Below are 21682 nucleotides of genomic sequence, written 5' to 3'. Positions count from 1 at the left end.
TTCTCATTGATTTATACTATGATCTTAATCATATATGCTACAGTAAATGGTCCTTGACTATGAATCTTATGCATTCAATCGAATTACTGTACATCTGAATACTAACACTACACTTGCCTTAATCTGAACTATGCCTTCAATCCTTTTTTGCCCTGTGTGTGTGTGTGTGTGTGTGTGTGTGTGTGTGTGTGTGTATGTGTGTATGTGTGTGTGTGTGTGTATATCAGTTCTGAAGCTTGAATAAGGACCTGGACTCTGTCCATGTCCATGAGGTTTCTTTGCTCAAGGCTAGTGATTACTAGTTGGGCCATAGCTCCATTTCTGGCTTTTTGATGGTTAATTGAAGACAGGAGTCTCTGTCCTACCCGGGCTGGCTTTGAACCATGAACCTCAGATCTCAGCCTCCTGAGTAGCTAGGATTACAGGCGTGAACCACTAGTGCCCAGCTTGTACTGGTTATTTCTGAGATAACCTCTCACTTTTGCCCAGGTGCATGCCTGGGGTGTAATCGGCCTATTTTAGACCTTCCTATAATAAACAGGATGACAGGCATGCACCACAACACCTAGCTGCTTTATTTTTCATTGAGTTAGAGACCCATTAACTTTTATGCCTGGTGCAGCCTAGAGCCACAATCCTTTTAATCTCGCCTTAATCTCTGGCTGGAATGACAGGTATACTCCACTGTATCCTACTATTGGTTGAGTAAGCATCTTGCACATCTGCCTAGGCCAGCCTTGAACCTTATTCCTCCCAATCTCAGCCTTGTAGGTACCTAGAATTACAGGCATGAATCACTAGTACCTCGCTTGCAAGTTAATATTTATTAATATAATAATATTTTCTTTATACAATGTGTTGACCTTTCTTTATTTTTTTAAGAGGAAGTTTTTTTCAGCACTGAAGATCATGGATCCATGCTAGGCGAAAGCATGCAGCTAATGTAAAGTAGTCAAAGGTATTTAATGATTTGTTTATATCACAAAGATTTTTCCCATTGTATTTGCTAGTTATTGGTTTTGAAATATTACCACTTTTATATATTTATCTTAAATACAGCCTTTTTTTTACTAAATTATTTATTAAGTCAAACAGTGTTTTAGAAAATTCCCTTAGGCTTTACAGCCTGCAATCCAATTATCCTCAAATAGGATTCAATTTGTCTATTCATTTTCAATAATTTCATCTATTATTTTTTCCAGGATTTCCAAAAGTGTTAAATTATATTGACATAATAGACATTGTTACTTTGTTCTTGATTTTGATGAGAATGCCTTTATTGTTTTGTAATTATTACTAGGCTGATGTCCTGTCAGAGTTCACTTCTTCTTGCTTGACCACAGTTGCTGACTCATTCCATTTCACAACTGTTTTTGTTCACAGCTGTTCTTGCTCTGCTGGGATGGCATTAACTATTTACTCCATCCTGGAAGGAACATGGACCCTGACTTCCTTTGCTGTACACCCACAGTCTATGGGTCCATCTTTCCTCCCCTTCTCCCTAGCCTAGTGATGTCATCTCCCCAAGAGGAAAAGGTGGATAGTTCTTATCTACTCCCCAGAGGGTCATAGACTATTTAGATAGCATGGGATATGTAACCCAAGTTAGTTTCAAATGGTTGACTCACTGTTCACAGTCATCTTACCTTTCTTTGTGTTTTCTTAAGTCTTCATTGATATTTAATGGGAAACTGAATGAGCTGTATCAGGACAGATACCTTGATGTTATCAGGTCCTTAAAGACTAGCTATCACTCTCAAAAGTGAAAGCCTATGAGGTACATGATTAAATGATCAGTTTAGTCATTTCATTAGTAGTTAGTGAAAAAGCCAGGAATATTTCCATGGGTAAATTTTGTTTTTAATGAAGATCTGGTCAGTGAGTAGGGAAACTGGAAATGGAAAGTCCATGTCTGTCCTGGCTAGCAGGGCAATCGTTCAAACATTATATAACTTTGTTACAAATATGCTTTTTTTCTCATAAATAAAAGCCACATTTTCATCCCAATGTCAAAAGAAAATCCATTTATAAAGATGAATTCATTTTTAATTTTCTTTGTTTTTATAATATGCAGACAAGATACAATTAAGTCTAGGTAAACATGAAAAGAAATTGTAAAAAGAAAAAAAGAAATTATGGATCCTATCTTCTGAGTTTCAGTTCCTTAATTTAAAATGATCTTTTGGAAAGAAGAAACACATGAATAAACAAGTTTGTTATATGTATTTCAAGTCATCAAGTTTTCTTTTACTTTAAATGTTTTTATATGAGTCCTCTTCTAAATGTGCAATTGTACATTGCCAATTGTAGCAATACATAAACTACTGAGATTGACAACAGATATTGACTATCTTGGAATTTTGGTGTTCACTAGCAAGTTCACCCATCTTAGGTGTACCTTCAGTGGTGCTATATTAGAAACAAGAAAAGGAGAATCTTGTTTAAGTATTAGTATAAAATCTCTTTTAAAGATCTTTATTAATATAAAAATGAACTTAAATATTATGAACAATTACTATGTTTGGCAACAAAAAGATACAAGGGGATATGGAATATATTGTATGTCAATTTTTAATTACAAAGATGAAAACATGAATATAAACACCTATAAAACTGGTAATAGACTTTACATATTTCAGTTAATTTTCTGAAGAATTGTTTGCTTAGCTGAAGGCAATTTCTTTCCTTTTAGTCAGTGATGTCCTAAATAAAGACCTATCCTTTCTGTATGGAAATTTTTGTTTAGTTATAAAGTAGTGGTGAACTGGAAATGGAAAACATACTTGAGTGACTGGGCCTAAAAATAGCAATAGACTTTGTAATACACAAGGCTTTGGCCAATAGAAAGTACGTGTATCTTAAAGACTGATGGAGATATAAACTGTTGTTTCCAAAATGTAGTGATATAATATTTGTAAAAGTGCATTATTATAATAGTATACACACAGTCGACTGTGTATTGACTTCAATCCAAGCCATTGTCTTCAGCTTCCTTAACACTTTGGAGAAACTGAGACTACACAGCATAAGTGCCATCTAGTGGTAAAGGGTCTTCTTAACTGTGCTAGTAATTCAAAGAAAGGACAGATTTATATTCGGAATGGTAATGGTAGGCTTTATCAATAAACAAACAGATCTTGGAGAAAATATATTTCTTACACAAGCTAATTAGGTATCTGAAATATAGGGTGTATTTACAGGAAAAGGAGAAAAATGTGTGCCTCAAGTAAATGGCTTCTGTAGAGGAATAATGAAATATTGGCCAGGGAAAAGAATTGGTTCAGAATGGAAAACTAAGGAGAATTCTGGCCTTTATCCTACAGGCAATGAAGAGCAGGGCCATCCAGTAATACTTACTTAGCAATTACTAGGTGCCAAGTGCTGTGTTAAATTTTGGGTATAAAGTGAGAAAATAAACATGGGACTAGATTCTCACAGAATTTAGTTTAGATAATCCTTTCCTTTTTCTAGAAAAGGAGTGGAAGTGAGAGTTGGATAACTTGAGTTTGTAGACCAGCTCTGGCACATAAAGGAAGTCATTTAGCCATCAAGTCTGTAGAAGTGAGAAAAACTGTCTATTTCATAAGGCTGCATTAAGGAGAAAACTATATAGTATGTGTAAGGCATGAAATGCTTTTCTCAAACTATAAAGTTCTATACAAATATAGAGCATAATGATAAAAATACTTATTAATGAATACTCTGATAAAAGGCATGAGAGATAGAGACTTGAAGCAGAAAAATAAAGCAAAATTGATCAACTCTAGATAGTTTATGTATTTACTCAGCAATAAAAAAAATTCATTTATTCATACCTGATATGGCCACTTTTCCTTTGCATGGTGTTCGTTGTTTATTTTCAAAATTTACATCACTGTTAAACAAAACACAAAACAAAACCACTTAGAAAGAAAAAATCAGAGGGGCGGAGGAGTATTCACGTGCGCTAGTACGGGGGCTTGAACTCAGCGCCCGAGTCATTTTCCTTTACCTTCTTCAAGACTGGTGCTGAAACACTTGAGCCATAGCTCCACTTCTGGATTTTGGTGGTTAATTGGAGACAAGAGTCTCAAGAACTTTCATGCCTTTGCTGGCTTCAAACCATGATCCTCAGATCTCAGCCTCCTGAGTAGCTAGGATTACAGGCGTGAGCCATTGCACCTAGTAAAATCTTTTCTATTAAGTAACTGCTTTAAGTCTTTCACAAATATCTGAATATTAATATATGGCCATATGAATAATAAAACAGTTAATATAAAGTATTTGACTCCAAGGTATTTAGTAAACAGCTATCTAGCTAGGTTTGCGAGCAATTCTCCATTTTTCATAAAAATTTGTATTCCCTAATGATGTGTACGAGTTACTCTATAATACTAGTCTTCATTAATTTATAAATGAGATGTATCATATGTGCAGGTTCCTCAAAGTGTTATACCTTGGATCACTATTACATAAATTTCTTGATTTTTAGATACAATGGCCTAAAAACGTAAATGTATGTCCCAAACACATAATGTGTTGTCTAAGACCAACTTATCCTTACAGAATCTGGAATATATAAAAAAATTACTCTGATGAATAGTTTTTGTTTTTAATATCATATTTCATTTTTCTAAATTCTAAAAAAACTTACTAGATACCAATCCAACAATGAACTAAGTAATATGGGGAAAGGAAGCATAAAACAAAGAAAGGAAAATATTACTATGACAACAGAAAAAAGTTTCTAAGTTAATGCTGGAGATATATGACACTTCCAAATCTGATTTTAGAATATACAATCATAAACATACTGTCACAAAAAATACTTCCAAAATAGATCAGAACAATTTACCATTCTGGAATATTTCCCTAGTATCTTGTTTCTTAATAATCTGCATTTAGAGATTAACATTCCATTTCTAAAGCAATATTTCCAAGCAAACTCCCCGTATTTTTATCAACTCTTTGTAGTTTTTAGCCGTATTCAATTTAGTTAGCTCATCAACTGCTAGCTAATTTAATTAGAAAATTCAAATACGAGATTAGATGGAAATTTTCCACTTGAGTACTGTTTTTTTCTAAGAGTTTGTGGAGAAAGACTACCTAGAGAAATACTGCACAGAGTTAAAAGTGGGAAGTTACCTAACTAAATTTTCAGAAAAGGATGTCACAATTTCATTGTTTCCTATAGCTTTGTTTTAAAAAAAGCCTAGTTATATATTCATTATCATGCATCCAAATTTAAAAACAAAATACATCATTTGTATTACCTTCTAACTGGATTAAAAACAAAGTATCATGGGGGAAGTATGTTCCAAATGAGCTAAAAATAATTTACTGACATCCCTGACATGCTTACATGGGACATTTACATGGTATTTACAGAATCACATTCTAGCTATACTTAAATAATGTAATAGATTTAAAGTCATACATTTTCAGACCCTACCCAATGGCTTTATGTATTTGGAAAATTCATTTAGTGACAAATGTAAGTATTCATCAATTATTTCAAATGTCTCATTCAATCATAAATTCAAGCGTAAAGTTCAATATTAAAGTTTAATTTTTCAAACTAGTACAAGAAATACTGTATAAATGTAGTTGGTTGGCATTTGTAAGTAATATCTTAAAAAAATAAATCTATATAAACAAGGCACAGTATAAATTTTTAAGAGTATTATGTCATTTTAGATTTTCAAGAAAGCTTAAAGATGGTGGGTAACTTCATAGGTCTAGATTATGTTAAAGTTGAGATCCACTGGGTATTACTAAATTGGATTAGATGTCAGGCTTTGGCAGGCAAATTAAATTCTGAAATACCCAAACCACCAAAACCAAATTTGCCAAATATTTACTGAAAAATATTTTCCCCTCCAAACTTCTCTACTACCTGGCAGAGTACCACTTTCTGCAATGAAATTATTTGCAGTGGCATTTCCAGGGCCAGCCAAAAAACTTATTACATACAAATACAAATATTATCAAACTATAATATAAAGCCAGTAAACCATATTAGCTTGCAAAATAATTAAGTCTGTGTTTTAAAAAAATAAAAACTCAGCCTCATTTTCTCATGAGTGAATTATTTTCAGTTCAAATAGCGCCCCAAACAGTTATTTAGTTTGCAAAACTGTGATATTTTCCTAATTAATCCAAATTGAAAATAAAATGGTTAAACATTATCTACTTAATAATGTGCTCCTGTAGCTAATAGTTTGCTACAGTTAAATAAATACTTGTTCGAAAATCTGCAGTATTCATGTCAATTCTGAATGCTACAATTAAAGCCAATCCAAGGAAAAAGCAAATAACCACAAAATTACTGAAGCAGCATACAGCTAAATAATAGTGTACCTTATTCATATGAATCCAGTGTAAAACATTATTTTGGGGAGACCCATAAAAGCTAATTTAAGAAATTAACATACAGAAGACAAACATAACATTATTCCTCACATTTCTGCCTGTAGGTAAACAATATGACCAACAGAGGGTGCCAACTTGCCACTTTGTTCCTCAAAATCTGTATTAAAATCTTCTGAGTATGTCAGTCCCTATTTGAAACCGTTCTATGTTTGGGAATTTAAAATGTAATTTCTTTACCAAAATTAACAAGCTATAATGAAAAAATCACACAATGTTGAGAGTATTTCAAAATTTCATAATGAAATACTAATAGGATTCTAAATGTTATTCTATTATTTGATAATAGGTTACAAAATCCTTCACCTTTCATGAAAATAAGTGCAAACTAAATATTCAGAAATACTTAATATGAAGTCGGGCACTGGTGACTCACACCTTAAATCCTAGCTACTCAGGAGGCTGAGATCTGAGAATGCAGTTCAAAGCCAGTCAGGGCAAAAAAAATTATGAGACTCTTATCTCCAACTAACCAACAGAAAATTGGAAGTGGCACTATGTCTCAAAGTGGTAGAACATTAGCCTTGAGCAAAAAAGAGTTCAGGGACAGTGCCCAGGCCAACAAGAAGAAAGAAAGAAAGAAGGAAAGAAGGAAAGAAGGGAAGAAAGAAAGAAAGAAAGAAAGAAAGAAAGAAAGAAAGAAAGAAAGAAAGAAAGAAAGAAAGAAAGAAAGAAAGAAAGAAAGAAAGAAAGAAAGAAAGAGAGGAGGGAAGGGAGGGAGGAAGGGAAGGAAGGAAGGAAGGAAAGAAAGAAGAAAGAAGAGAGAGAGAGAGAGAGAGAGAGAGAGAGAGAGAGAGAGAGAGAGAGAAGGAACGAAATGCTTAGAATGAAATTCTAAGCTGTCCTAAAACTATGTGGCATAAAATTAAGTTATATAAATATCTTAAATTCTAGTCTAAATATGATATAAGCTCTTTTCAACAGACACCAGCTATTTAAAAATTTAAGATATAAAATTAGAAGTGACTTTATAAGCACATTTCATTATAGAATTACTAAAAATACAAAAAATTTTAACTTCCAATCTACATGGCTTGTTTTTCTTCTTTTAATTTATAAAGTAATAAACTAGGAAACTGCAATATAAGAAACTAGCATCGTAATCACATCAAACTTGTAGTTATTTTGGTACTATTAAAAAATCACAATTTTGTTGAATGATACATAATTAAGTTCTATAAATGACTGTAATTAACATTATTTTTACAAAGCCAAATAAAGCATTTCAGAACTTAAGTCAACAAGAGACAGATTGGGTGAGGAGGAGAATGAATGGATGGTACTGCTAAAATGTGAGGCGTGGGAGTACAGAGAATTTTTGGTGGGGGAGGGGCCTATTAACATTCATTGCTATATAACAAGTCCCTGATATACAGAACAGTATATTTCAAAGCACTCAGTGTGCATTTAGGGGCTGTTGAGTGTGAAATGAACTAAGGATATGGTTATTTTGATGGAGCTACAGTAGATATGGACTCGAGCTTTATTCATGTTTCAATTTTACTCATCAATAACTATGTTAATGAGTTACTATTAACCTGTTAAAACCAACAGGCTTAGCTGAAAAGTGGACAAAGTATCTCACAGAGCTACTGAATGATTAATACTTTAATGCATTCTGTGTCATTCTTAAAGATGTTACATATTTTATGTTAAATAGAAGAGGCACTAAACTATTTGCTAAGGTGATCAAAGTACGACTTGCCAATTCTTGTAAATTGTGGTAGCTGTCTAAACCAAATTATCATTACATCTCCTACATAAAGCCTTCAGTTCAATAAGGGAAATATCCTCTCCAACTTAAACCAAAAACGTAAGTAGAAATACACAGGACTAATATTTACATGCAAATGGATAAACTAGTATCTGAAGCCATAAAAGCCAGCCCCTGCTGGTCTTCCCCATGTAAAGAATAACCATTAGTTGATATTCTACTCCCTAGAGGAGGAGACAATGGCTATGAAACTTGGTGGATTCCACTCGCCAGCTCCTAGGGAGTTGAAAACAACTCTGGTTCAAGAGTTCACATTGTAAAGGAAAGATCCTTTGGAGGTTTGTCATGAAAACAATAAATAAAATTAAAGAAGAAGTTTAACTCAAAAATCTCAAAACAAATAATTTCAAGGATCAGGAAACCAATCAACTAGCATCCTCAAATGGCAGTTAAGGAAACAGTTCACTGGAAGTGGAGCTGTGTCTCAAGTGGTAGAAAGCTAGCCTTGAGTGGAAAAGCTAAGAGACAGTGCCCAGGCTCTGAGTTCAAGCCTCAGTACAGACACGAAAAAATAAACAAGGGGGCTTGGAAGGTGGCTCAGTGGTAGAGCACTTGCCTTGCATGCATGAGGCCCTGGGTTTGACTCCTCATCCTCAGTACCACATAAGCAAAAAGAAAAAAGCTGGAAGTGGCACTGTGGCTCAAGTAGTAGAGCGCCAGCCTTGAGCTTTAGAGCTCAGGGACAGTGCCTAGGCCCAGAGTTCAAGCCCCACAACTGACAAAAAAAAAAAAGGATACACTCACTATTGTAAAAATTGAAAACATTGTCAAAAAAGAAATGTACTGTTTACCTGATTCTGATTTATGTAACTGTAAGCTATATATCACCTTTATAATAACTTTAAAAAACATTAAAACAAAATAGAAAAGACTACTGAGCTAAGAAACCAAGTAAGTACATCTAGCAAATGTTCTTCAGCTGATAAATAAATATATATAAAGTAAAAAAAAGAAGAAAAAAATTGCAACAGTAGTCCAAAATGAAGTATAGTTCAGCAAGTTATTTAAAGAGATGGAAACATAAAAATTAATATAAGTAAAGGATAAAAAAATACAGATATGCTAAAGAATAAATAAAGACACTGGAAAAATAAGTCATTCCTAGCAAGGTGCTAGTGTCTCATGCTTGTAATCTTAGCTCCCCAGGAAGCTGAGATCTGAAGATTGCCTTTCAGAGCTTGCCCAGGAAGGAAACTGAGACTCTTATTTCCAATTAAACACCAGAAAACCAGAAGCGGTGCTGTGGCTCAAAGTGGTAGAGTATTACCCTTGAGTAGTAAGGCTCAGGAACAGTGCCCAGGCCCTGAGTTCAAGCCCCATATCCAACAGAAATACTACTACTACTACTAATAATAATAATACTTACTGGAATTAATATTAAAATATAAGATGTCACTATACATCTTACAGGTGAACATATCTGTAATCTCAATCACTTGATCACTTGAAAGGTGGAGACTGAGAGAATTAGTTTGATGTAAGATTAGGTAAAGATAATGAGACACTACCAACAAACTGGGCAGAGTAAGATATATCCATAATTCAAGCTACAAGGAGACACAGATACAAGGACTTTACTCCAGGCCAACTCCAGGCAAAAATGCAAGACTCTATCCCCAAAATAAGGCTGAAAGGGGGCATAGGCATGGCCCAAGTGTTAGAGCATCTGCCTAGCAAGTATAATGCCCTGAGTTCAAATACCACACACACACACACACACACACACACACCAGAAATGGAGAAGACCATACTCAATGATGAATAGAGAGAAGTGAAATATGCTAATGGATGTAGTAGATAAACCTGAAAATAGCCAAAAATATAAAAACAAAATCAAGTGCAAAAAAAGACCAGAAAGTGATAGTCACTAGACAGTCAAAGAAGATCCAACTTATGTATAACTGGGAGTTCTTAAATTAAAAAAAAATGAAACGGGGTGCTGGTGGCTCACATCTGTAATCCTAACTACTCAGGAGGCTGAGATCTGAGGATCGTGGTTCAAAGCCAGCCTGAGCAGGAAAAGTCCGTGAGACTCTTATCTCCAATAAACCACTCAGAAAACTGGAAGTGTTGCTGTGGCTTAAGCAGTAGAGCATTTGCCTTGAGCTGAAGAGCAGAGGGATGGCGCCCAGGCCCAGAGTTCAAACCCCACGACCACCACCACCAACAACAACAACAAAAAGAGATAGAATTAATATTTCATTTTATATTCCATGAGGGTGTTTTGAAAAATAAAGGAAGAATCTACATATTCAATAGTCTCTAACTGAGCCAAAAAGTCAATTTTATACATTCCAAGTTAAATGATCAGACATTAAGATTGAAAAAAGAAGGCAAATAAAATAAAACAAGCAAACACATAAAACTACTTTCAGTCTCTAAGCATTTATTTTTTTTAAAGAAAATTAAATATTATTTTATTTTATTTTAATTTTTGGTGCTGGTAAAAGGACACCATTCCTGAGCTTTTCTTTTCTTTTGCCAAAGGCTAGTGCTCTACCACTTGATCCACAGTTCCATTTTTTGGGTAGTTATTTAGAGATAAGAGTCTTATAGATTGATTGTGCTGCCTAAGCTGGCTTTGAACCAGGATCCTCAAGTTTCAAACTTCTGAGTATCAAGGATTATAGGTTTGAGCCATCAGTGCCCAGCCTGAATACTAGATTTTTAAAGTAATGACAATAGGGTTTTTAAGGAACTCAGGAAAGAAAGTGTTTTATAATTGTTATATAATAAGAACAGTAACAATATAATCTTATATAATTCAATATAACTTCATAGAATTATTATAATATAATTCAATTATATAGTAGTATAATTTCTTTCACAATTATTGTGACAATTGTTATGTAACAACTGTGTTATAAAGGACAACTAGACCAGTTGTCTTTTAAATAGCAACACTAAAGAAAAACATTTTAAGCATACAAAAATATGAAGAAAACTATACTCATATTAAGGGATTTTCTGGCAACTGACTTTCTCCTAAAGAAACTTAAGTTTATGAAATGTATAACATAAACATAGAGAAAAAAATTCAAGTCTATTTCTTTTCCTTTTTGAGACAGAAGATCTTGCCATGTAGCCCAGACTAGCTTTGAATTTACGTGCTTCCTGTCTCAGCCTCACAAATTGTGAAGTTATAGGCATGTGACATCAGATCATTTCTGAATAAAGTTCTCTGGTCTATATCCACAGAAGTACGTGTATCTGTGTCTGTGCCTTTGTGTGTGTGAAAACACACAGAATATAAAAAAAGATAAATCAATGGGATGGGTGATAGAAGATTATAGTAAATACCACAAAAGACTAATTATAGATTCTAGATGGTAGGTACATAGGTACTTGCCATGTAATTCTTTCTACTACTTTGTTGGTAAATTTCACAATAATTTATTTATGTTGGAAAAGAACTTCAAAAAAATCTTGAATGCATCAAGATAGATTTGTCAATAAAATTGGTTATGTAATATGAAACAATTTTATACAGTCATAATATAAAATAAAGAAATATATTATTACTGAAAAGTAAGATTTTCAGTGTAAGGGAAAAGAGGTATGAACACAAGCAAAAATAATCCAGAAAATAGAGGCCTATAAGGATCTATATAAATTCACAATTTAAGTCATTTTCATAGCTATGTCCATTGAAAGGCATAGACTAGGCATACCTCAGGACCTTGATCACCACTAGCATGAATGAGAACTCAGAAAAATGTCTAACCAATGCCTGGAGTAGGGAAAAATAAACAGACAAACCTGAGGGGCTTTTTGTTTTTGGTGTGTGAGTCAGAAAGCAAATGAGTTCTTAAAGATTAATTCAGGAATGTCAAAAGAACAAACAAGCTATTTTAAAGAAACTCCCACTGAACAAATTTGGGACAATTTTATTATTGAAAAGATTAATGCTAACAATACACTGGATAAATAAAAATCATATTCATGGATTTTTCTATGATTTTCTTCTTTACAGAGGAGGATCAGCCAATGAAGTGTAAAAACAGTAACAGAACAATTGCTATTTTACAAATCCCACTAACAACGACTTGGGAAAGAATCATAAATGGATGATAAAGCCATTAAGTTAAAGCTCTTTGGATAATAGAATATTCACCAGTCCTAACATACCAAGATTTACTTACAAAATGGAAACAGAAAATGATTCTATCACGAAAAAAGGAAGCTGCCATCTAAACTAAGGAATTAGGGGTTTGGCGATGTAGCTCAGTGGAAGACTACTTAGCTAACACATACAAGGCTCTGAGTTCCATCCACAGCACTACCATAAATAAGATAAATCAAAGGATCATCATCCTTTATCATACCATAATGCATCAATTAGAAGTACACATACCTAGAATGATTCTTACAAAATATATTTAATTGAGGCTGATCAAGTTTTTAGAGCTAGTTAACAGCAAAAATAGAAAATGTAAAAAGTTCAATGTTACCTTAAAGAGACAATTAGACAAATGTAGACTGCTGTGCATTTTTAAAGGATGTTTTTTAGACTGCACACTTCTGAGATTACTAAGGGCTATTAGAAAAAGGTACAGTAATTAAAACAAGCCAAAGAGAAATAACCAAATGTGCTGCACAAATCTTAATAAGAGTTCTAGCTTGAGGGCAAAAAGAAACCCTAGAAATGATTTGCTGGATAAAAGTTGATATATGAGTAGTAGATGGTTCTGATGAAATTATGGCTAATATTTCACTTTATTGTTTTGGTCGGTTGTGGGGTCTGAACCGTGGGCCTGGGCACTGTCCCTCAGCTCTTCAGCTCAAGACTAGCACTCTACCACTTGAGCCACAGCGCCACTTCCAGCTTTTTCTGCTTATGTGGTGCTGAGGAATCGAACCCAGGGCCTCATGCATGCAAGGCAAGCACTCTACCACTGAGCCACCTCCCTAGCCTCTAATATTTCACATTTATGACCATATTTTGATTATAGGGAAGCATGTCGTTTTTGGAAGATATATGCCAACTATTAAGGCATACATTCCTGTGTGGCTTGTCTCTTACTTTCAAATGAAGAAAAATTTGTGTGTGAGCAGAAAAAGAGGGAAAGAATGGATGAACGTATATTGCAAACTACTAACTGGTCAAGCAAGGTGAATTTACATTTTTTTTTAGTATATGACACATTTCAAAAGAAAAAAGTAGTTTAAAAAAATGAATAAGAGCTGGGTGTCAAAGGCTCATGCCTGTAATCCTAGCTACTCAGGAGGCTGAGATCTGAGAATCGTGGTTCAAAGCCAGCCGGGGTAGGAAAGTCCGTGAGACTCTTATCTCCAATAGAAAACCAGAAGTGGAGCTGTGGCTCAAGTGGTAGAGCACTTGCTTTCAGCTGAAGAATTGCAGGGACAGCGCCCAAGCCCAGAGTTCAAGCCCCACGACTGACCAAAAAAAAAAAAAAAAAAGAACAAATGAGAGCTAAATGACAGGCTGGAACCTAATGTTTGGACCAACAAGAGAGTGAAGACTCTAAGAACATGGATGGGCATGACAATGAAAGAGTTACTAGAATACAATTAACTGTTAGTAAATTAGTTCTAAGCCCAATGGCTCATTGTACATTTGAAAGTGAGGCAGCAGCATATGACTTTGGGTATACACATACAGCAATGCCAGGTATTCCTCAGTACCCAAACAAGAAGGAAGAGAACCAGCATCAGATGAGTTGCCTTAGCTATAAGTTGCATCTAAGCTCTGGTCATTAATCCTTACAGTAAAGCTTATGAAGGAAGAAGTGATATCTCTTTACCAATCAGAACAAGACATTGTTCCATTTTCCCAAAAGTTCATAATCTAATTGAAAATATGTGTTTACATGTGCTCTTAGAATGCAGTAAGGTATAGTGAGCTATTCACATACCAGATGCTCTTAGAATTAGGAGGAAGGAATTCATTTTTTGAGTCCTCACACGATCCTTCCTCTGCAACACCAAAATCACCACTTTCCTTGAAGGAATTACAAAGAAAACTGATGCTACAATTGTCTTAGAACACAAGGGTTTTGTCAAGTGGGAATGGGAGACAGGGCACTTAAATTAAGTAAAAGGCCCTAGAGACAAGAAAATTCAAGAAGTGTTCTGGGAATACAAATCAAACAGCTTTTTGTTTGCAATAAATTGGTAGAGCAGAAATTGAGCAGTAAGACTATGAAAGTAGTTTTGAATTAGACCGCTAAGATCCTAGAAGGCTTATCTTATCTACAGAATGGAATTTCAGTAAATGATGACTATTGTATGTCTTTTGAGAAGTGGATTGACAGAATAGTCTTTAAAGAGAGTTATGCAGGAAAATAGGGAGGGAAACAGTCCGGTTTTTTAGTCAAAAGCCTAGAAAATTAACTCAATCTGTGAACTGGTCCCTAACATCTACTCAATCTAGAAAATTTTCTATCTTTACTTTTTGGCATCAGTCTGACTTTCCTATAAATTATACATAAACCTAGCTGGCTATTTTTTGCTTATTGAAACATAAACAATAAGGGGCATACTATAAGGAGGATATAAAATTATACTAAAAGGACACCAAACTCTAGCTACTAAATTGAGCTGATTCTTAGGTCTAACTAAAATCTGACACTATAAACTATAAATAGGATAGGATATATTCCCATATACAACTCACACATCTAATCCAAAAGGGCAACCTGGAGTGATGGAAAGAATGCAGGGCTCCTTAGCCTCTCTCCTTAGCTTCTGTCACTAGCTAGTTACATGTCCTTAACTGATTTTGTTCCTCTAGCATTAATAATTACTATACGAGTAGATGTGCTGGCAGACTTTAAAGTTTCTCTGTTCATAAGCTTTTATATCTTTATAATCTGATGCCCATTCATTTCAATTTCTACATTCAAGTCTCTATTACTCTTAGCTAGTACCTTTTTAATAACCTTTTAAATTTTATTTTCTTTTTTTTTTTGGGGGGGGGGTCCGGTCATGGGGCCTGAACTCTGGGCCTGGGCACTGTCCCTCAGCTCTTCAGCTCAAGGCTAGCGCTCTACCACTTGAACCATAGCACCACTTCCGGCTTTTTTTTTTGCTTATGTGGTGCTGAGGAATCGAACCCAGGGCCTCAGGCATGCAAAGCAAGTGCTCTACCACTGAGCCACCTTTCCAGCCCCTAAATTTTATTTTCATATCCTTAGCTATCAGTCTTTCTTCTTGAAATATTGTATCTCTTGAATTATATGCTTCTCAACTACTTTTATTGTATAGTCACATGTTGAACACAACCAATTGTCCCATGAAAGTTATTACTTTATGCTTAGTTCATCCTTTAGTCCGCTTTCAAAATGACGCCTACTGCTGCTTCAGAGTGACTTTTTAAAAAGATTTGTGATATGGTATTTGTATTTACACTAACCTCATTTCCTGTTTTCAACTCAAATACTTAAGTACATTAAAAGTCACAGGTAAACTATGCTACTAACCATCTTCCAGTTTGATTGGCAATCCTCTCTTCTAATTTCCGGAGCTCCGAAGTGTAAGCCATTATTCGGGAATTGCACACCATAAGGTTCTTAACTGCAAGTAACACTTGGTCCTTTTGAGTGCTCAGAGAAAGGAGTTTCCATATTCCTTCTCGCATTCGAATTTCTAAGTCTATTTTTTCTTGAATGCTGCAGTGCTAAAACAAAGAGAAGAGAATTTTAAATAGTTAGCAAGACCCCCAAATTACAACCTATCCTTTTTACTCCCAACAGATGGAAAATGTACTAACTATCATTCACTTGTACCTTATTGGGAAAGAAATGAAAGTTTTAATAAGGGATAATATAAAAATAGAGCTATTTTACAAGCTCTTTGTAAAACGTTAACTTCTTTTACTACTAGGAAGCCTGGATAAACAGAACAAAAAGGTAAAAAACATTATGTGCTCTTACCATAACATACTAGTTAAATAGTAGCCCCCAAAGGCATGTAGATAGCCTCAGAATAAAACCTTAGTTGGATATAGGCTTTAAAGATGTTATTAATTAACATGAAATCATACTGGATTAGAAATGGGTCCCAAATCCAAAGACAGTGTCCTTATAAAATGATCCGATGAAGTCAGACACAGAGAATGTTATGGGAAGACAGAAGCCAAAGAACACCAAGGATTGATGACAACAACCAGAGGTGAAAAAGGCAAGGGAGATTCTCCCACAGACATAAGTGGGAGCATGGCTCTCCCAATATCTTGATAACAGACTTACAAACTCTAGAATTATGATAGAACAAAATTCCCTTTTTAAGCCACCTAGTGTTGGTCATTTGTTATGACAGCCTTAAGAAACACAATAATGTGAGCAATAGTACATATTAGACAAGTTATATTATAGGATGATAAGATATAGCTAAGGGGACTGAATTTACCAAGGAAAACCCTTCTGAAAGAACAGATGTTGAATAAATGAACCAAAGATCAGCAACATGTTAAACAATGTAAATAAAATATAAACTTTTAATACAGATTAAAAGTTATTCTTTAGGGGGGAAAAATCTGTGCTTAGAACATACCACAGGCATGAACAGAGTTTTAGAACATAGACTCAGGATATGTTTTTTTTTTAGTTGTAAGACACATCCAGAAATAGCTAAGTAGTTTAGTTCTGAAAGTCTTTTCCATTTAATGATCTTGTAATGGTTGATTCCATATACAAGTTTTATTTGTAACACCAAAATTCTACACACAGAATGTACAGTCTTCATTTTTCACAATAACCTTATAAACATTATAAACATTTACATTGTAAATGTAACTCTTTACTATACAAGGATTGAACAATGATTCCAGTGTGCCTATTTCTAAAAGTTAAATGACCAACCTGGCTTCTGTGATTAAAAAAAATGCACACCATTACATTCTCATTTTATCAAAATACAAATTAAAAAATGTAAATGGAATTGAATAGCAAAGTTCCAAATATTAAAAGAATTTTTAAAGTAGATAAAAGGCAAGCTGACAGATTACCCTCCAAAAAAGGAAAGCAGATTATTTAACTTGACTATTGAACTACACTATTCACATGCAGAAATCAGATCTGTTTAATTACCTTCTGTAATTACATCATGTAATCAACACATAAAAACTGTCTCTTATATTGCTATAAGTTTTGAGTTATCAAAACTGGTGTACTATATAAATGTAGTCAATTTACTAGTTTTCCTTCTTTACACATGACTAGGTTTCAACAATTGCATTTCATCATTTTATGACTTGCCAGTCCAAGTAAATTCTTCTTTAAAGTAATTAGCAATTAATTACAAGAATTATCTATGTGACCCATATGTCAGCAGATGTAAACTCTGGCAGCCTGGCTGGTATTTGAAGAGTATGCACAGGGGTCAACTTGAAGCTGGTATGAATAGCTTTGCCTCACAACTCAAATATAAATAAACACCATCTGGTGCCACTAAATTCAACTTTGCTTTTTAAATATAGCCAGTTGAGTGAGTACACAGTGGTTCTCAAAGCCTACACTGCTTTAGAATCTTCTGAAGCAGAAGAATCGTCCTTATAAAAAGTATATGACTGTTTTGGGGTTGTTGTTGTTGTTGTTGTTTTTTGGTTGGTCATGGGGTTTTAACTGAGCCTGAACGCTGTCCCTCAGCTCTTCAGCTCAAGGCTAGCCCTCTACCACCTGAGCCACAGTGCCACTTCCGGTTTTCTGAGTGGTTTATTGGAGATAAGAGTTTCACAGACTTTCCTGCCCTGCCCAGGGTGGCTTTGAACCACAATGGCATGGTCACCGATAACCAGCTAAGACTGTTAACTTAAACCTAATCCAAACTAATGATGATCTCTGGAGATATGGAGATAGGACCAGAGGTGTTTTGTTTGTTGTTAAAGTTCTTCTAATTAGTTTAACATCTGACGTTAGAGAAATTCTAACGTGAAATTCTACAGAAAATTATTAAAGTTGCAACAACCTTAAGGAGCCAGCAGGTGGCCATGGTCACTTTGAGGAATCAGTTTTCTAGGGTTTCCAAACTCGCAATTAAGATTGTTCTCTCCCTATCACTGATTGAAAAAGACTCCATACAATTATAGAGGTTCAGGAAAATAGTAGAAAAAATAAAATGTAAAGTCAGGGCTCAAAAGATAAAATATGTGTTTTAATAGTCATTAGGGAAATAAGATACATTTAGCAGACATTTCTATTACACTTTCATCTTTTAGAGTACCAGTTAGCAAACTACAGCCTGGTTGGCATCTGATTTTGTAAATATAGCTGTTTTGGAACATGTCCACACCCATTATTACCATCTATGGCTGCTTTCAAGCTACGATGGTAGAGTTAGGCAATATCAACAAATAGTACCCCACAGACAGTTCCATGCAAAGCTGAATTTTTTTTCTGTATGGCTGTTTACCCACTCCAATTAAGATACAACATAATCTTGGACCCTGCTTGCTGAGGCAGGTTTCAGGCTTAGTAAGCTGTGATCTAGGAAGGCTGCCAGCCTTCCCAGGATCAACTGTAAAGTATACTTTGAATGTATTCAGTTAATAATAAAAAATAATAATAGTAAGTTTATTGCAACTAGTTTCATTATTTATTTTACAAAAGGTTTCACTGTGACATTTTAAATATGTATATATATATATATATATATATATATATATATATATATATATATATATGGTACAATTCAATCATATGTACTCCTATGGCTCTCTTTCGTCCCTGTCTCATCTGGAGTCTTTCATGTAATTTCTTTCCATAAACAGCTGCTTTTACCAGGAGAAGAAAGCCTCTCTTATTAGCTATAGTCAAAAGAGACTTTATGGAGCTAAAGGACTTGTTTTTAGTTAACAAGGACATACAGTGCTGCGGAGGAGGAACTGGTGTTTAGTGACATACACACAGTGAGGAATAATGATCGTGAAATCAAGGCACCCACTGGGCAAAAAATGGTAACCTCAATAGCAGTTAATATCATCACTGTTGTTGCCTTAACCATAAGACATAGCCAGGTAGAGTCAAGGCCCTTTACAACCAGTGATAAAAGTATGGTTTCCTGTATGCATTTTTCTTAGAAGTGTTTGCTTGAAAGTTTCTAAGAACAGACAATTTGAACAAGACATCCTTTTTTTAATTTCTGATTCAATGCTCTGGACAACAGCTTCCATATAATCAAGTCAAATACAAGTTTAGGTTCTGATCTTGTAAACTGGCAGATAAAAGTAAATGGGGCATGAGTGGCTCATGCCTGTAATCCTAGCTACTCAGGAGGTTAGATCAGAGGATCATGGTTCAAAGCCAGCCCAGGCAGGGCAGGAAAGCCCGTGAAACTCTCAATTCCAATAAACCACCAGAAAACTGGAAGTGGCACTGTGGCTCAAATGGTAGAGCACTAGCCTTGAGCTGAAGAGCTCAGGGACAGCGTTCAGGCCCAGAGTTCAAGCCCCACGACTGACAAAAAAAAAAAAAAAAGTAATGTAGATTACTTTAGAAAAAGAGCTCTCATAGGTTTTGAGAGCTAGAATGGCATAGGGAAAGGACCAAGAAAACAGCCCATTGTTGATATAAAAACTGAAGTTAGTTGTTGGCAAGACAAAACAGAAAAAAAGTATCTCAGAAGCAATCCTGGTAGAAATCATCACTCACCCACATTTAACCCAGGTTAACTAAAAGACCAAGATAAAGATATAGAGAAAAATTGCAGAAAAATACATACAGTATAAGTTGAGTTTTCTCCCCACGGTATAACCCCTGCTTTCACTGTATTTGATGTTGTTATCATTTGTAGAGGGGAAGGGAAAAAACAAATTGTTTAAATACAGGTGGACCCATTGCAACAATGAGAGGTACAAGTTGTTATGTTGAAAATGAACTTTACAACTTTGGTGGGGCGGGGGAGGAGGGTTGGATGGGGGGGGTGGGAGGAGGATGGGATGGGAAGGGGAAACAAAGGAGGAGGCTACAATGCTTGATAAGAAATGTACTCATTATCTTGCCCATGTAATTGTAACCCCTCTGTACAGCATTTTCACAATAAAAAAAAGAAATTTCATGTATTTTAAGAATTGGTTATATGCAGATAAAAGTCTGGAATATATACTAGAGAGTAAAGATTAAAATAGAACGGAATAAATATGCAGCTAAAGGGCAGAGTTTTCCATTGAGACCCTAAAATTAAGGCTAAGAACATAAGTATATTCAAATGAAGATATCACCAAGAAATAATAATGAATTATATTAAGGAAAAAGGGTTCTAACACACTTGACAACTAGGAAAATTGAGGGGATTGGTGGGGTTGGGAGAGATGGGGGAGAATGGTGATAGGGTAACATTGATTAAGATTAAAACCCTTTTGTACAACTACTTAAAGATAATAAAATATAGCCAGGCACTAGTGGCTCAGGTCTGTCATCCTAGCTCCTCAGGAGGCTGAGATCTGAGGATCATGGTTCAAAGCCAGCTGGGGAAGAAAAATCCATGAGACTCTGATCTCCAATAAACCAATCAGAAAACCGAAGTGGCACTGTGGCTCAAGTGGTAGAACACTAGCCTTGAGCTGAACTAATGTCTCAGGAACTAATGTCCAGGCCCAGAGTTCAAGCCCCATGACTGACTAAATAAAGAAATAAAATATAAAATTATTTTCGCATATGACCTATAACATTAAAAAAAAACAAACACCAAATTTCTATCCAATTCCGTGTCCTCCGACTTTCCCTTCTAAGTATTTATGGGGGAAAAACAAAAAACACCAAAACCACTAGCAAGCTCAACTTTTTTTTTTTAGTACACATTTTTTATTGTAAAGATGCTGTACAGAGGGGTTACAGTTCCACCAGTAAGGTAATGAGCACACTTGTTACCTCCTCCTCCTTTGTTTATCCCCTACCAGCCCTGCCCCTCCCCACCTCCCCAACTTCTCTTAAAGCTCTGGGGTGGGCACTGGGCTTCTCCGATGCTGCTGCCCGCCCCACCGCAGCTCACGTCGGAGGCAAACACGCCTCACCTATACGCTTTCTATTAACTCCACAGCCAAGCCCAAACTGCCCTTCAGGGGTCTGGATGGCCACCCAGGGGCATCGGCGCCCGGTGCATCACCTACACGGGCCAGGACACCACGGGCACCAGCGGACAAGGAAGAAAAGGTGAGGGGATGGAGGGGAGAGATTAGGGAGAACGAGGGAAAGGGGGGATCTGGATCCAGAAGCACCGAACTCGTAAACTGCCGTGTGGAGATGAAACCCCTGCGCACCACTCCTTAAATATACTTAAAAGTGAGTAGATTAAATGAAAGACAGACGGACAGACAGACAGACAGACGGACAGACAGGCGGACAGACAGACGACGGACAGACAGAAAGACAGACGGGCAGAAAGACGGACGGACAGACAGACGGGCAGACGGACGGACGGACAGACGGACAGACTGACAGACGGACGGACAGACAGACCGACAGACAGACAGACAGACAGACAGACAGACGGGCAGACGGACGGACAGACGGACGGACGGACAGACAGACGGACAGACGGACG

The 21682-nt window shown here is 35.7% G+C and overlaps 2 protein-coding genes across 2 annotated transcripts in view; one reads left to right on the top strand and one right to left on the bottom strand.

Annotated features, from left to right (window-relative positions):
• Window positions 1-21682, bottom strand: part of Rtkn2 (rhotekin 2) — a 65021-nt gene that overhangs the window by 42923 nt on the left and 416 nt on the right. The window contains exons 2-3 of the mRNA XM_070021022.1: window positions 15625-15821; window positions 3816-3874 (exon numbers count right to left, since the gene is read on the bottom strand). Coding sequence (XP_069877123.1) covers window positions 3816-3874; window positions 15625-15821 — 256 coding nt within the window. The remainder of the gene's footprint in view (window positions 1-3815; window positions 3875-15624; window positions 15822-21682) is intronic.
• The window catches only part of Znf365 (zinc finger protein 365), a 74078-nt gene continuing 73566 nt past the window's right edge, over window positions 21171-21682 (top strand). The window contains exon 1 of the mRNA XM_070021023.1: window positions 21171-21291. Coding sequence (XP_069877124.1) covers window positions 21209-21291 — 83 coding nt within the window. The 5' untranslated portion in view covers window positions 21171-21208. The remainder of the gene's footprint in view (window positions 21292-21682) is intronic.

The sequence above is a fragment of the Dipodomys merriami genome, unplaced genomic scaffold, assembly GCF_024711535.1.
Source record: "Dipodomys merriami isolate MVZ:Mamm:240054 unplaced genomic scaffold, mDipMer1.0.p SCAF_14, whole genome shotgun sequence".
NCBI classification, from domain to species: domain Eukaryota; kingdom Metazoa; phylum Chordata; class Mammalia; order Rodentia; family Heteromyidae; genus Dipodomys; species Dipodomys merriami.
The sequence above is the reverse complement of the archived record's forward strand: the minus strand, read 5'-3'. Positions and strand labels throughout refer to the sequence as shown.